The sequence below is a fragment of the Uloborus diversus genome, chromosome 10 (assembly GCF_026930045.1).
Source record: "Uloborus diversus isolate 005 chromosome 10, Udiv.v.3.1, whole genome shotgun sequence".
Taxonomy (NCBI): Eukaryota; Metazoa; Arthropoda; class Arachnida; order Araneae; family Uloboridae; genus Uloborus; species Uloborus diversus.
Genome location: NC_072740.1, coordinates 45,292,011 through 45,306,530, shown reverse-complemented (window position 1 = coordinate 45,306,530; position 14,520 = coordinate 45,292,011). Strand labels below are relative to the sequence as shown.

Genomic DNA, 14,520 nt, shown 5'->3' with positions numbered 1-14,520 from the left:
GCGCCCTCTGAACGGCAGATCGACCCGAGTATAAATAGACGACTGTAGCGAGGCGTGTATGATGATCGGTGGTTATATGCTAGAGTAAACGTTAACTGAATCCTTACTATGCCTCTTCGACGAAAGAAAGCGAAATTTGAGCAAATTTCGGAGTTTGAACAAGGCAGAATAGTCGGCCTTCGTGAACCTGGATTATCTTATTGTGCAGTAGCCGCTCGTGTGCAGCGTAACAGCAGCACAATTGTTGGCATAAGCCTATATTTTTGGTTCTTGGAGCAATTTCGTAAAAAGATAAAATGTATTTTAATTGTTTAAAACTCACCAGTAAATTCGAACTTGTCTGAGAAATTGATTCCCAGTTTTAAAAGATATAATTACCCGGTGTGCGTAAAATCCTGAGCGTGAGAAATCCCCAAGTGACTAAACACCCAACAAGTCGATCACGTGTTTCGCCCATCGGCGGACGTGACGTCAGGCCTCAAGAGTTGAGGATCTTTCTGCTGGTAGCAGTCAAAAAAAAAAAAAAAAAAGATAATTTAAAATAACAACAGTTAAAAGGATTAACTGTGAGTTGCTTTCAGATGCAACAGATGTAAATTTTGACGACGTTACGTCATTGCTAGGGGGTAACAGAGAAGGTTTAAGTAGAAAGTCAATCAATCAATCAATCTCTTATGATTTGCTTCCGTTCTGCAGACGGTGTGTTTTGATTTGAGCATGTGTGCTCGAATAGATTGATTTATCCACGCAGAGGACTTGGAGGTTTTCAGATATGTTGTAACAAGATTCAATAGCCTGCTAACAGTGCAGGATGTTCTAAAACAGTGCCCTACATGCAACGAAGGAGTTTTTTAAGGAATATAAATTTGAAGAGTTGATGTTTCTTTTAAGTATCAGGCCTAACAGGGCCGGAAGGTTCGTCTGGCATATACTCTATTATGGAGCCGGTCGGACTGGATTGAATCCACTATATGGTGAGGTAGTCTCTGCTAGTGGAAGGTTCCTGTTTTGCTTGAAGCTGGGCAAATAATTTCCTGTGCTGCTGTTTCTGTGGCATGGGTGTGCCTGGGTTTGATTGACCATGGATTCTGGTCTGCCGTCCACGAGTGGACGTTTTCAACTCGTCTGAACATCCGACAGATGGATGTTGCCTTCGTTGTTATGCGTGCCAAGTTTAAAGTATGGACTTCCAGTGATATGATTATTTAAATAGTTTTCTGGACAGCTACCATCGTTGTGGCATGGCGTAGGGTAAATTTTTAAAAATATTAGGAACGTTTTAGAACTGTTGATAATTTTTAAGTAATTGAATCTTGTGATATTTCTCTGTGATATTTGTTTGTTGGGGGGTTTTATTATATTTGAATTGTTAATAGGGGATTTACTTTTTATAAATGTTTGATTGTGCCTATTTACATTTTACACATGTTTTCGAATAAAATGTTATTTAAATTGAAATTCAGTTTCCATTGCTTCATTTCTCCTGAACTTACCATTCCACATCCGTTGGTCTACCTTTAAAAGGCCAACAACAATCATGCATGTTTGGAAGCAGCGGACGGATGAGGGTCGGACAGCTCGGAAATCTGGGAGTGGACCCGAAATGTGACGTCAGCTCGCGATGACAGACACCTAGTGCGTATGGCACTGATGAACCGCACAGCTTCTTCTAGACAATTGGCAGCACAGTGGTAAACAGCTACAGGTGTTTCATTGTGTGCTTCATCAATTCGTAGACGTCTGCTGCAGCGTGGGCTGCGCGCAAGGATTCCTTTATACAGGATTCCTCTCACATAAAACCATCGCTGCCTGCGGCTACAATGGACCAATGTGCATAGGAGCTGGCATGCTGATTGGCAGCAGGTCGTCTTTCCTGACGAATCCCGCTTCAATTTGTGTCACCATGATGGCCGAATTTCGTGTCGGGCGCTACGCCGGCGAACAGCATATTCCAGAGTGCATTATTGAACGCCACAGTAGACGAACACCTGAAGTTATGGCTTGGGGTGCCATAGCATATCATGGATGAGCATAATTGCTACGAATTGTGAGCAATTTGAACAGTACCCGATACATAAACGAAGTTTTACAGCCCCAAGCTATTCTTTTCCTGCAACGATTGCCAGGGGCTGTATTCCAGCAGGATAATACCCGTCCACATGTCGCCAGGACTGTCGAATCCTACCAGCAGGTATAGCTTCTTCCTTGGCCCGCATATTCCCTGGATATGTCACCGATTGAACATGTGCGGGATTTCGTTGGGCGGTGTCTTGCTCGTGATCCTCGTCCTGTTGCTTCGAGAGACGAACTTTGGTTGCTCATGCAAACAATATGGAATGCTCTTCCGCAAGCAGATTTTCAAACTTTGTTTCACTCCATGCCGAGTCGTGTAGCAGCTCTTATTGCGGCGCATGGTGGCCACACAAAATACTAATTTCTATCTCTTTTTATTGTTTGTTTGGTTTGAAAATGTAATCATTTATTTGTACTATTACCACTCAACTGTGTATTAAATTTCATTCAACTATGATGCTTCCTTCATGGTGTTGCAATTTTCACAAACAGGAGTGTATATTAGGGTGGGGCGAAAAATAAAGTTTTTCCAATCAACTAGTAATAGTTGCCAAACGTTGTCTTTGGTGATAGTTAGCAAAAGTGCAAAATTTGAAGATCGGATAATATCTTCAGGGGGCGCTGTGGTCACAAAGTTTTATTATAGATTTTTTCCCGGATTTCATGGTTAAAATACGAAAAATAATGCTGTTAACTTATATCATTGCATTTTTTTACTCATAAGATTTATTTATGCACTGAAAGCATATGAAATAACCCATAAAAGTTCTTTTATGTTATTTATTTATATTTCCAGCATCTTAAAAAGAAGCAAAAAAGTAAAAAATAGTGACTTTTAGGACAATACTAAGTAAAAACTGATGAATTTTACAAAATGTGACACAAAAATTATGAAAATGCAAATATATTAGACAAATAAAATTAAACAGCCCTATTGAAACAATAATAAACAATTTTAAAAATCTGTAAAAATTTACACTACATACGTGATACAAATTTATGTGTCACAGTTAGAGCTTTTACGAAAATAGTCTTTTTTACTTTCAAAGAAAGGCAGTGCCTTTCGAGCCTCTAAACGTGCACGAATGAAACCATCCCTGGCTTCTATTCCACTTACGGCCAGAGATGCATCCGTCACCAACTTTACGCAGCGCTCCACAGACTGAGTATGACAAGGAAATTTGCACATGTTTTGAAGAAAATGAGGAACATCTCCGGTTTTCACTAAGTCATGTAGCTCGTCCTCAGTTAGTATATTTGTTATAGGAGGTTTTGTTATAAGCACTTCTTCACACTGCCAATTGATCAAGTCGGCATAGTCGGAAGAAGAAAAGTTAAGCTCAGGGATGGTAAAAGTACGGATATCATTGTTCACAGAATTAGTGTCTCGTACTCTCAAAATCCGACGAGCAGCTAACTGCCGTACATGCCTTCGATCATCATTTAACATCGCCAGCAAGATGTTTTCAGGATGTGCAAAAAAGGCGTTCCGCTGAATGACTGGATCGATGACATGTAACAGGTCGTCTGGCAAATAACGCGACAGATGAATAACGTGCCACAAGTTTCGTGCACCATCCTTGCATGCTGAGTTGCACTTAATTAGAAACCAGCAAGGTGTATAAACTTTAATAACGAATGAAACAAGCATTTTTAAATTTGCTGTTGGATATTCTGTGCCGATGTACAAACGCAAAATCCGACTGGCTGTCGTGAGCCATCTAGAATGACTCAAGGAACCAGGTACTCTTTCAGAAAGGTGTACGGAGCAGTTGCCACTAATAACGGCTTCAAATATTTCCAGTAGATATTTCTGGTCAGTACTTAGGTCCCCTCGGTCGATAGTTGGCATGTTTTGAATATTGCACTCAACGGCTTTATATTTCACTATCGGTAGTGATTCGCAGCCTATCAACATTTTGCCAATAGGACCGCTGAATCCTCGGGGATTAGTACTTGGTCCATCCAAGTATTCTACTAAATGGCGAAGCAGCAATTCGTTGACATGAAGCTGGCATATTAACCACTGCAATGGTCTGTGAAAGAATGTTTCAAGGCGTAAAATCACGCCACTTTTTCTTCCGGTATTTACTGCAGTACCGTTACATCCGACGGCGCACAACTGAGTAATATCAATTTTGTTTTCGACAATGAAATCCAGTATGCCGTTTGCAATTCCTTCTGCGTTTGATCGATTTGGCGAAATATGTCCTAAGTATTTATTATCTGGCAGCATAACCAGTGTTACATGTTCTTCAATAATTATTTTTCGATGATAACTGCCGGACACAGATTGTTCCAAGAACAATGTACTATCCTTTCGGCCATCAAAGTACAGACCTTGTACATCAGCACATTTTGGCCCTTGGTGATGAGCTTGCAGATTTTTTCTCACTTTTTTACGCTCTCGTTTCACTTTGCTTGGATCGATTATATTTGAAGATGTTTCAGGAGAAATTAAGGCGACGTCTTCTAATATGGATGATGCCAACGCGGCCGCTGATCTATTCGAAACACCGTATCGGTCACACGTTTTAGAAAATTTGTTCAAACTGACTCTTGCTTGCGAAGTGCTTGCTTTATAATTTATAACTATAAATTCAGGATCCTTTTCGTCCGTACCTTCTATTGAATATTCTTTATCAATTTCTGTTTCTTCAGAACCTTCTTCACGGGTATTAACTATGCTTTCCCTCTTCGCTCTTGATTCTTCTTTCTTTTTTCGTTCAAAACTCAGTTTTAATTTTCTTGTGGTTTGAATATCAATGTTTCCAATAAACATTTTTCTATCACCACGCTGATCAAAAAGAAAAAGTTGTTCTTTGGAAGGAACTTTGCGAGTCTTGTCGCAGTTACACGCACTGAAACGGCATTTACAACAAGCGATGTCGAAAAGTTTTTCTCGAGCTTCGGATGAAAATAACTGCATCTTTGCGTTAAACGCATTTGTTTTAACAGATTTTTTGTTCATAGTTTTCTTCAGGTTTTTATATTTGCTGTGAAAATGTCGAATCATTTGAACGATTCGTTTATGTGAAACTATAGGAATAGAGGAACGATGCCATATCTCTTCTAACTTCGTGGCTACGTCTTCTGCTATCTCAGTCACTGTGGGCTCCTTGGAAGAACTAAACTGTTTCTTTTCGTGTGCAAGAAATAAATAATACTTAAATACATCTTCATACGTAGGTTACACAGAATCAGACAAATTTTTTGGTGTTCCGAAAATGGAATCTTTTAACATTTTCCTTGTTTTTACTTTCGATCCAGCACAATAATCCTTCAAATGTTTTCCGCTCATTATGGTGTTAGAGATGGCGTTTCAATACACTGAAAATATAACATACACTGTGCTGTAGAAATGCGTCTGGAACTTTTCTCGGTTAGAGTTCAAGGTTGTATGACGTATTTAAATGGCATTTCACATGATTCTAAGAGTTTTTACAACAAAACCATGCATTGCTTTCTTTTAATGCTAACGTTTAGTGACCAAATTTCTTTTGGAAGCTATTCTATATGTTCTTAATACATACATGTCCTTTAGAATTAAAAAAGGTGAAATTAAAGTTAGAAAAAAGCATGATTTTTACATTGAAACCATGATATTATAGGAAAAAAACAATGTTAAAACTTTGCGATCGCAGCGCCCCCTGAAGATATTAACCGATTTTCGTCAAATTTTGCACGTTAGCTAACTATCACATAAGACAACTTTTGGCAACTATTACTAGTTGATCGGAAAAACTTTTCATTTTTCGCCCCACCCTAGTGTATATCTTTTGAAGAATTTCAAAACAATTCAAGTCTGAAAATGGTTAAACATGTCTCTCATTAAATTTTATAACCCTAGCAATGTTGCAAACAAAATGTTTGATGATTTTAACATGATTTTTGTTTCATAAAAATATTTTATTTATTATAACTTTCTCTTGTTCTCAGAAGTCTTTCTCGCACATTATATGTGTACACGCACACTTATATATATATTTTCAATGCTGTGTGCTTTTGTGAAGATGATCTTTTAAAAACCATTAAATAGCCTTTTATTATTCATATTAAAATGCTTGATAGTTAATCAATTGATGGCATTTTTGTAACTTTGGAGTGTATAAAAATAACTTGTTATATTTTGAAATGTATTTGTTGGTGGTGAACAAATTCAAATGTTTGTAACATTTCACTTTCAAGACTTACCAAAAAGTTACTTTTTTTTGTGTTTGTGTGTTTGCTTCTTCAGAGATGTTGTTTAAGGGAGACATTGTTTAGTCCTAGCCAAATTTCCCAATCCTTTTCTCAGTTTTTGTCTAAACAGTAGGCAAATACAGGTTGGCACCTTTTGGGAAAGCAGTCTTTTCTAAAGTGCTCTGCGCTGTAATTAATATGAAAAATCTACATGAAATGATACTGAGAGATTTCATGTCCATAGTATGCATCAACTCACACTTGCTGATGAACACTTTCAAAAGAGAGTATTTATTATGAAAATTACTCTAAAACAGGGTGGCGACAGATCAGGGAGATCAGGGAAAAGTCAGGGTACTTTATTAATCAGGGAAAAGTCAGGAAAATATCAGGGAATTTTGAAAAAATAACAAAAAATCAGGGAAAATTGATTTTATGAAGAATTTTTTTTTTTTGCTTTACAAAATTAAGTACTTTAATTCCCCACATTTTCCGCCAATTATCTGTTCAAAACTAAAGCTAAATTAATGAGGTGCGATCATACACTGCCGCATATTTGTGCATCTTTTTTCTTCAACGTCAAAGTATTGAATCTTACTTATTAACCACAGGATGGACTTCCTAAGGTTGCTTCTGTGTCTGTTAGGTTGTTTATTTTACCTAGCTTGAAATTTCCTTTCATGCTTTGAATGCTACGTAAAATAAACAACCATACAGGCAAAGAGGAAGTCTTCATTTATGCCTTAGCTCATTTGCCTTTATTCCATGACCTCGAAGTAATTAGCATACTGTAATCACGATTTCAAGAAGAAATCTTTGGTTTTTGAATCAATAGTATAAAAGCTTAAAAGTTATTACTTCTTCGCGTTTTTAATTCAATTTGCTAAAATTGAACTTTCAATAAAAACTTTTTTTTTTTGCCGTTATACTATTTGTTGTCACCGCAGATTATAAAGGTTTTCTTTTCTTCAGACTTGAGTGATTCTTTAATTTTATAACCAAGTTGTATTCTTTTAAATATTTTGAAATTAATTAATTGCTTTTTTTTCTTTTTTTCCCTTGCATTTCAAAGTTTTTTGTTACAAAAGCAATTTAAGATTTTTTTCGTTACATACTGAACTCATATGAAATAGAATTAAATTGTGTTCTTAAGTACAATGCTGTATTCATTCATTAAAAACTATGTTCTTGATCAGAGAAAAGCTCCCTATGAATGGGTGTCAAATGGTTTCATCTGTTTTGCATAAATATGTCAATTAGTTATATAAGAATAACTACATTACTTCTATTCTTTCACTGTTACTTGTTATTCTTGCAACAATTATTATATTGTTTGAAAACTTAGTTCAAAATAATTTCAATTACTTTTTAGTTCTATCATAAATACACATATGTTTTTAAGAGTAATTTTAATAGTTTCCTAAAATTCTTATGTTAAGTGGTTTTTGGAAGTAAAGTATTTTTTTTTTTTTAAATTTTCTATAATCTTTCCATACTGTTTTGTAGGGTTTTTTTTTTCAAATGAAATTGACTTGATATGTTTTTTTTTTCTGACCATTTTATTTAAAAAGTAGTATTTTTTAAAAGCATATATTTAGACTTTACACAACTTAAAACGTTTAAAATACTGCATTTTATACAAACATACAATGGATTTCAAGTAGAGCAAGGAAAGAAAACCATTATCATTGGTAACATAAATCAGGGAAATTTGGTGAACTTAATCAGGGAAAAGTCAGGGAACTTTTTTTCACAGTTCCTGTCGCCACCCTGTAAAACTATCTTTCAAATGCAGGGGTCCATAAAATGGGTTGGGGGGGGGGGGGTTGATGGTTCAAACCGCACCACCATATTTTTAAGAGGTGTTTCTAATTGGTCTTATAGTCTATTTTTGGTGGAGTCTCATTCTTGAGGCTGTGCTACATAGTAGGGGGAAACTGTATAGTTATTGGCTTCTTTAGAAACCCCAGTACTGCATGTTTGAATTAAAAATAAGTTAAACAGTTTTCCTATAAATAAAAACTAAGTTTTATAATAGTATATTAACCTATTACTTATGAATTCATATTGTTTTTAAGCGCTTTTATATATGCATTCTCGAAAAAAGTAAACCCAAAATTATAAACGTCAAATGATATTTATATTTTTGTGTTACAGTACGTGACCGTCTTATTACAGTTTTTGTCTCCCAACAAGCGCGATAAAACAAAGGTTTCTGTGGATCATAATCGAACAAGTCTCCAAAAAAAATTTTTACTGCACATTTGTATTTTTCCGTCAATTAATAATTTTATTGTTTGTATTTCAGATTTCTCCTAATACGTTGATAAAAGCAGTTGTTGATTATGTTAGAAATCTTCCTTCTGTTGATGATCTTAATGAAGTTGCTTGGCAAGTGTTTGGGTCAGCTACTGATGAAAGATGTGAAAAATTTAAACAATGTGTGCTATATTACTGCCGCGGTAGCAGAAATATTGGTTCTCATCTCTCAAATACATCAGGTTAGCATTCTGTCATAGTAAAAAGTAAATTGTTATGATGTTTTAATGTGAAGAACTTTGTTTAGTGCAAAACAGTATGGAGGAAATGATATATATATATACAGTGGCTCCCAAAAGTTTTCGTACACTTGGAAATTTTTTAGTAAAACCAAAATAACTCAAAGCTGAATTCAAATATAAAGTCTAATATTTTTTCACATCATTCCTATGTCATTCTAAATATAACCCATTGGTTTTTTTCAAAATATTGACGGATCTTCTTTTTGAAATGGGTCAGAAAACGAAGAGACGGAGAAATAACACGCCACAAAAGTCATCGTACACTTAAATATTTTCGAATAAATTCATGATTAAAATTATCATATGCCGTTTTATTAATATTTTTGCATTGTGTTGACCCTTATAAGTCATTTGGCTTTAATTTTTGGTTTATTTATTCCATAATATATTGCTTATTACTGTAAAATGGCTGGTATTTGTAAAAAACCGCAAACGCCACTCAAAATTTGAATTTTTTCCCATAGTAGTGGTAAATTGGTTTAAAATGTCTCTAAATTAGTTAATTTATTTGTTTGTATAGTAAATTGCTTGATAAAATGCTTTAAAGATAGAAATCGGACCGAAAACAAGGTAAGAAAAGGTCAACCGGCAAAGTTGACAAAACGTGATCGTAGATTTAAAGTTAAAAAATTAATGAAAAATACACATTTGAGCACTGTAAAAGTTTCTGCAGAGTTAAATGAAACATTTTACATTTAATTTTCACCTGAAATTGTTCGCCAAGTTCTTTGATTAGCTGGATTAAATGGGACCTCTTCCTGCAGAAATTTTCTTGGTCGTGCGAAAGACAGAAAGCTTACGCTTTTCGGCCAAAAATCAATAATAAATAAGCTAAAAACAGTTTAGAATCATGTCTTACTTACAGAAAAAAATTAATTCAACATTTTTGGTTAAATTGTTGTATAACTGTAAGTAGAAGAAAAAATTTGGAACTTAATCTTAAGAACTTAGTTGGATCAGTTAATCAGGTCGGTGAAGGTGTTTTAGTGTGAGGGTGCATATCAGCAGCAGGACTTGGTAGTTTGTATTTTTTTGATGAAATAATGAATCATGCTGTTCCTTTAAATATTTTAAAAACCAATTTTGAACTCTTAGTCAAAAATTTGGTTATTGGAAACAGCTTTGTTTTTTATCAAGATAACGATAAGAAGCACACGGTTTTCAACGTTTGCGTCTAGTGCCTCGAAAATTGTCCTAAAATTTAGAAAATACCCCCTCAATCTCCAGATTGTAACTTAATGTAACGTATTTAGAGATATCTGGAGGCTAGATTATGAAAATAGGGCTTTAAAACGAAAATAGAGCTAGAAATAGTAGTGGTATAACACTTACTCAGAAATTACGCTAAAAAAAGAAAGAAAAAGAATGAAATCTATTCCCAGATGTTTAAAAGGTGTTATGAATACTGTATGATATTCTACTAATTAATAACTTAATCAAAAGTTAGATTAGTCAATAATATATAGACATTTTATAAAGTGTACGAAGACTTTTGTGAGATAAAATTTCCGGCACTTTTCGGTTTTTGATTTTTAAAAAATTAAGTTTTAATATTTTTTAAAAACTTTTCATGCAGTTTTGTTAAAAATTGATCATAGATCTTATAATTAAATACCTATTCCGAAATATTAATTCTAACCAATGATTTGGGGCCTATTTCGTTGAAAGTCGTAGGTGTACGAAGACTTTTGGGAGCCACTGTATATATATATATATATATATAGAGAGAGAGAGAGCTTGCGATTTTTCCATAGAGTATTCTGATTTTGATTAATTTACAATATTACAGAGGATCACTCATTTTGTACAGCTTTTGAATGTTTCGTGTATTTCATAATAAATAGTTCTCAAGTGTAAAATATAATTTGGTCACCTTTTTATCCTATTTTTGGTAGTTTTAGTTGCTTAAAAAAAAAACTACATTACTGATGCATATCCATTCCTGTCAACTTTTACTCATTATGCTCAAAAACTATGCATTTTGACTGCTTTTATGCTGAAGTCTACTTTTTATTCAATCTTTGCTGATAAGTAAACCAGGGCTCAATTACAATCTGATTTTACTTCCATTTATAGAGGTAGTTATAAAAATCATATAAATATCAAAAATTGATGCTTTTACTAAAAATTCAAACGTCTGCATTTTTAAATGGGTATTTATTAATCTATTTGAAGCAAAATTTGGTTGTGAAAAAGGATTTCAAAATAGTTACTAACACTGTATGAGTACAACTTTTTCATAGTGAATTTTTCTCTTTTTTTATATGCACACGGGAAATTGCCTTACCCAATTTCAACCTCACTGGGTGTAATTGTGCAACAAACTTGAAGCATCTGTTTGTTTTGTCCTCCTGATAATGTCCTGAATTGTTTAGGGATGTTCCACAGTTTATTGAGCTACAATTTAAGGGTATTTTTTGTGCCCTTGTTTTATTATTTGTTTCCCTCCCCCGGGAAAAATGTTTTAAAAAAATGATCTCCAAATTTAATGTTTGGGTGTTTTAATTCTCTCAAGAATATATTGAACAAATTTTCAATAAATTGTATAGTTTTTTCAATAAACAGGTTTCTTATAGGTCCGTAAAAGTGCTTTATTTCAATGACCTGTTGCAAAGGACCCTTAAAAGTGCTCAATTTTGAACAAAAAACTCTTAATTATGTTGATAAGGTGCGTTATTTTATTTTTTTGAGAAAGTCCTTAAAAAATTAAAAATTGTGTTTTCTCTTCTTTTTTCTCAATCATCTCTATCTCTCTAATTTCAAAGCACATTGATTATCTTTTATTTGAAATTTTACGAGTTGCTACGGAAAGCGCACACTTCCACATTTTGCAGAATTTCTCTGCAGTAGCCGAAACTCAAATAAGTTACTTTGCATCGAATTTCTCACCAAAATGCATTAATTGAGCATTTTCAAGCAATCTCTCAAATACCCCTCTTTTCCAAGGTGGTGTTTTTTTAGGATTTCCCTGGTTCTGTGTAATATTATAGTTTTTTTTAAATAATTTTACGTTTTAGAACTTTAACCAACTTCAAAACTTTTTTACTATATTTTGTTATGTTAACGTTATACAGCAGAATACCTTCAAGCCATTGATCTATAAATTCATTTCTCAAAAAAGCGGGAACCGTAAGTTATTGCTTGCTTAGCTCATAGGTAAATCTGGCCCTGTCTATAGTCGTAATATTTCATTGCATTTAGTGAAACTTTATATTTTTTGTATTTGCCCACTGTTACTGAGATCTCCAGGAAACCAGATTTAAATCTCGCTAATACATTAAACAAGAAAATCTTATGATTTCCCAGGAACCCTATGAAAACATTCTGGGTGGAGAAAAAAATAAGGTGCTTTTTAAAGTGCTTTATTTTGATTTCCTTTCTGGAGTGGGAGCCCTGTATTTATCATTTAAAAGATATCCAGAATAACAAATAATGAGAGTCTGAGAGAATGAGACGGCTGCAGGGTTGCCAACTGCTCCGCATTTTGTGAAGTTGATCTTCAAAAATGGCGAAACTCCTCGGCTCCATAAGGAATTTATTTTGCTCTGTATTACTTTCAGCCCTTCTTATATTTGATTTTTTGCTGAAGACTGCCACTCTCATTCAAAAATATTATCTAGTTTCATCCGAGTTGATTTAAGCCAACACTATTTGTCAACTTTAGTCTTATTTTTTCTTTTCTCAAGAAAATCATTTAAAAAAACTTTTACTCCACATTTTAAAATATTTTCATCAGTTTGCAGTTAAATAAAACATACAGTTCTGCTTTGTTTTTGAAAACTTAGGCACTTAAGCATCTTATCTACTTCAATCTTGAGAAGGACCAAATATGGCGACTATGTTTCTAGTTGAAATGCTGAAGCATCCATCGCCTTTTCAGTCAAAAAATGATCTCCAAACGATCTTTGCCGAGTCGTATTTCTTTTTTTTTCTTTTATTTATAATTTTTTTTTCTTTTTGTTCTGTGGTAAAATTATCTGCAGGCCACTGAAAAATCTGCAACATGCGTCTCGCAGTTTCTTCTACCGGGCTCCTAACACCACTGTTCCAAGTTTGCTTTTTGTTTTGATGTCATATTTTTGTAATCTAACCTCCAGTTCTCTCCAAATGTATTCAATTGGATTTAAATCTGGTGATTGAGGAGATATTTTCAAATCTTGTAGACAATTTAGAGGCTCCTGATACAAACGTTGAAAGCCATCCTTACCTTGATTAAAAAAACGATGATTCCAGTAATCAAATTTTGCTAATAGTTTAAAATTGTCCTTTAAAATATTTAAATTAACATGGTGATTCATTATTTCCTCAACAAATTCCAAATTAAAAATGCCTGGTGCTGATATGTACCTTCACACAGGAATACCTTCACTGCCATAATTGGCTGATCCAGCTAAGTTCTTATGATTAAATTTTTCATTTTATTTTTATCCTTGTAATAACACAACATACAGGAATGAGATTTTTTCCCGACTTTTGCTGGAATTCTGGCTTTTTCTTTTTCCTTTTAAAAGCTTTCCTCCTTTTTTTTTTTTTTTTTTTTTTGCAGTTTTCAGGCCTTATAATGATCCTATTTTTCTTTAAAATCTAAAAACACTCTGATTTTTCTTAATTTTTGGTCTCTCTTTTCCTACTTTTTCTATTTTCCCCCTTTTATCTTCATTCTCCAGGATATCTGCCAAAAACTTATGTTGGGAACAAAGGTAACACCCCCAAAATAGCGCAGCATTCACTACAAATCCTAATTCGGATATAAATCCTACTGAGAACATCAAACCTTTAAACTAACCATCAAAAGGAAGTCAACAGTTTCTAAGTCGGTAAATAACTGCAATGGTCCCGTTCAAAATATCTAAAAAATCAAACTCCCATTAAAATCACCCATTAAGCACAGCAGTTTTTGAAAATGTCCATAAAAATAAAGACAATAATGCATAAAACTTTACATTAGGGAAAGAAAAACATTGCCTAAAATCCCCTTTAGAATAATGGCATCAGCTGTTTCAAATAAAAATAATCTCCCTCAAAACTTTCCATTAGGAATAGTTACAAAAATCTTCACCAGAAAAGTTTCAATAGCATAAATTAAACGCCCTTTAAACTAAGAACAATTGTCACCAATAGACCAAGGACATCAGTCTCACAATATCCTAATTAGCATCATTAATCCTTAAAAACATAAAAAACATTAAAGGTTTCAAAAAATTTAAAATATATCAGCAATGCGCTAAACAGGTTGCTTTGTGAGACTGGAGATAAAAAGTAGACTTGGCCGATTAATGTATTATTTTAAACTTTAATATGGTATTTAATGTTCTTTTTATTGTAATTTATTTTAAATCGCACTGTTTTTTTTTAAACCATTTTAATGCAACTTTTGAAAACGGCTGGGGCACCAAGATTTTCGAATTTTCATCAAAATCTCCTTATCCTAACTCTGTCCACTAAACAAAAAGAATGAGATTTTAGTTTCCTTTTCTATTTTTGCCATTAAATATCATTTAAAGCTGCGTTAAGAAGCAAATTAGTCCTCCAAAACCAGTTATTCGCCAAAGTACCACCTTACCATACATTCACCTAAAACTGGATGTATTTAATAGCTCTCTATGTTTTTGTTACCAGAATACTGTCTGATCATGGATTGTATGGAAAGCCAAACATTCGGTTTACAGGCAGAAATGGATTCAACTATTAGTTTTTAGGGATG

The 14,520-nt window shown here is 33.9% G+C and overlaps 1 protein-coding gene across 1 annotated transcript in view; it reads left to right on the top strand.

Annotated features, from left to right (window-relative positions):
- The window catches only part of LOC129231839 (constitutive coactivator of PPAR-gamma-like protein 1 homolog), a 107,520-nt gene that overhangs the window by 13,776 nt on the left and 79,224 nt on the right, over positions 1-14,520 (top strand). The window contains exon 3 of the mRNA XM_054866222.1: positions 8,564-8,756. Within this exon, the coding sequence (XP_054722197.1) occupies positions 8,564-8,756 (193 nt within the window). The remainder of the gene's footprint in view (positions 1-8,563; positions 8,757-14,520) is intronic.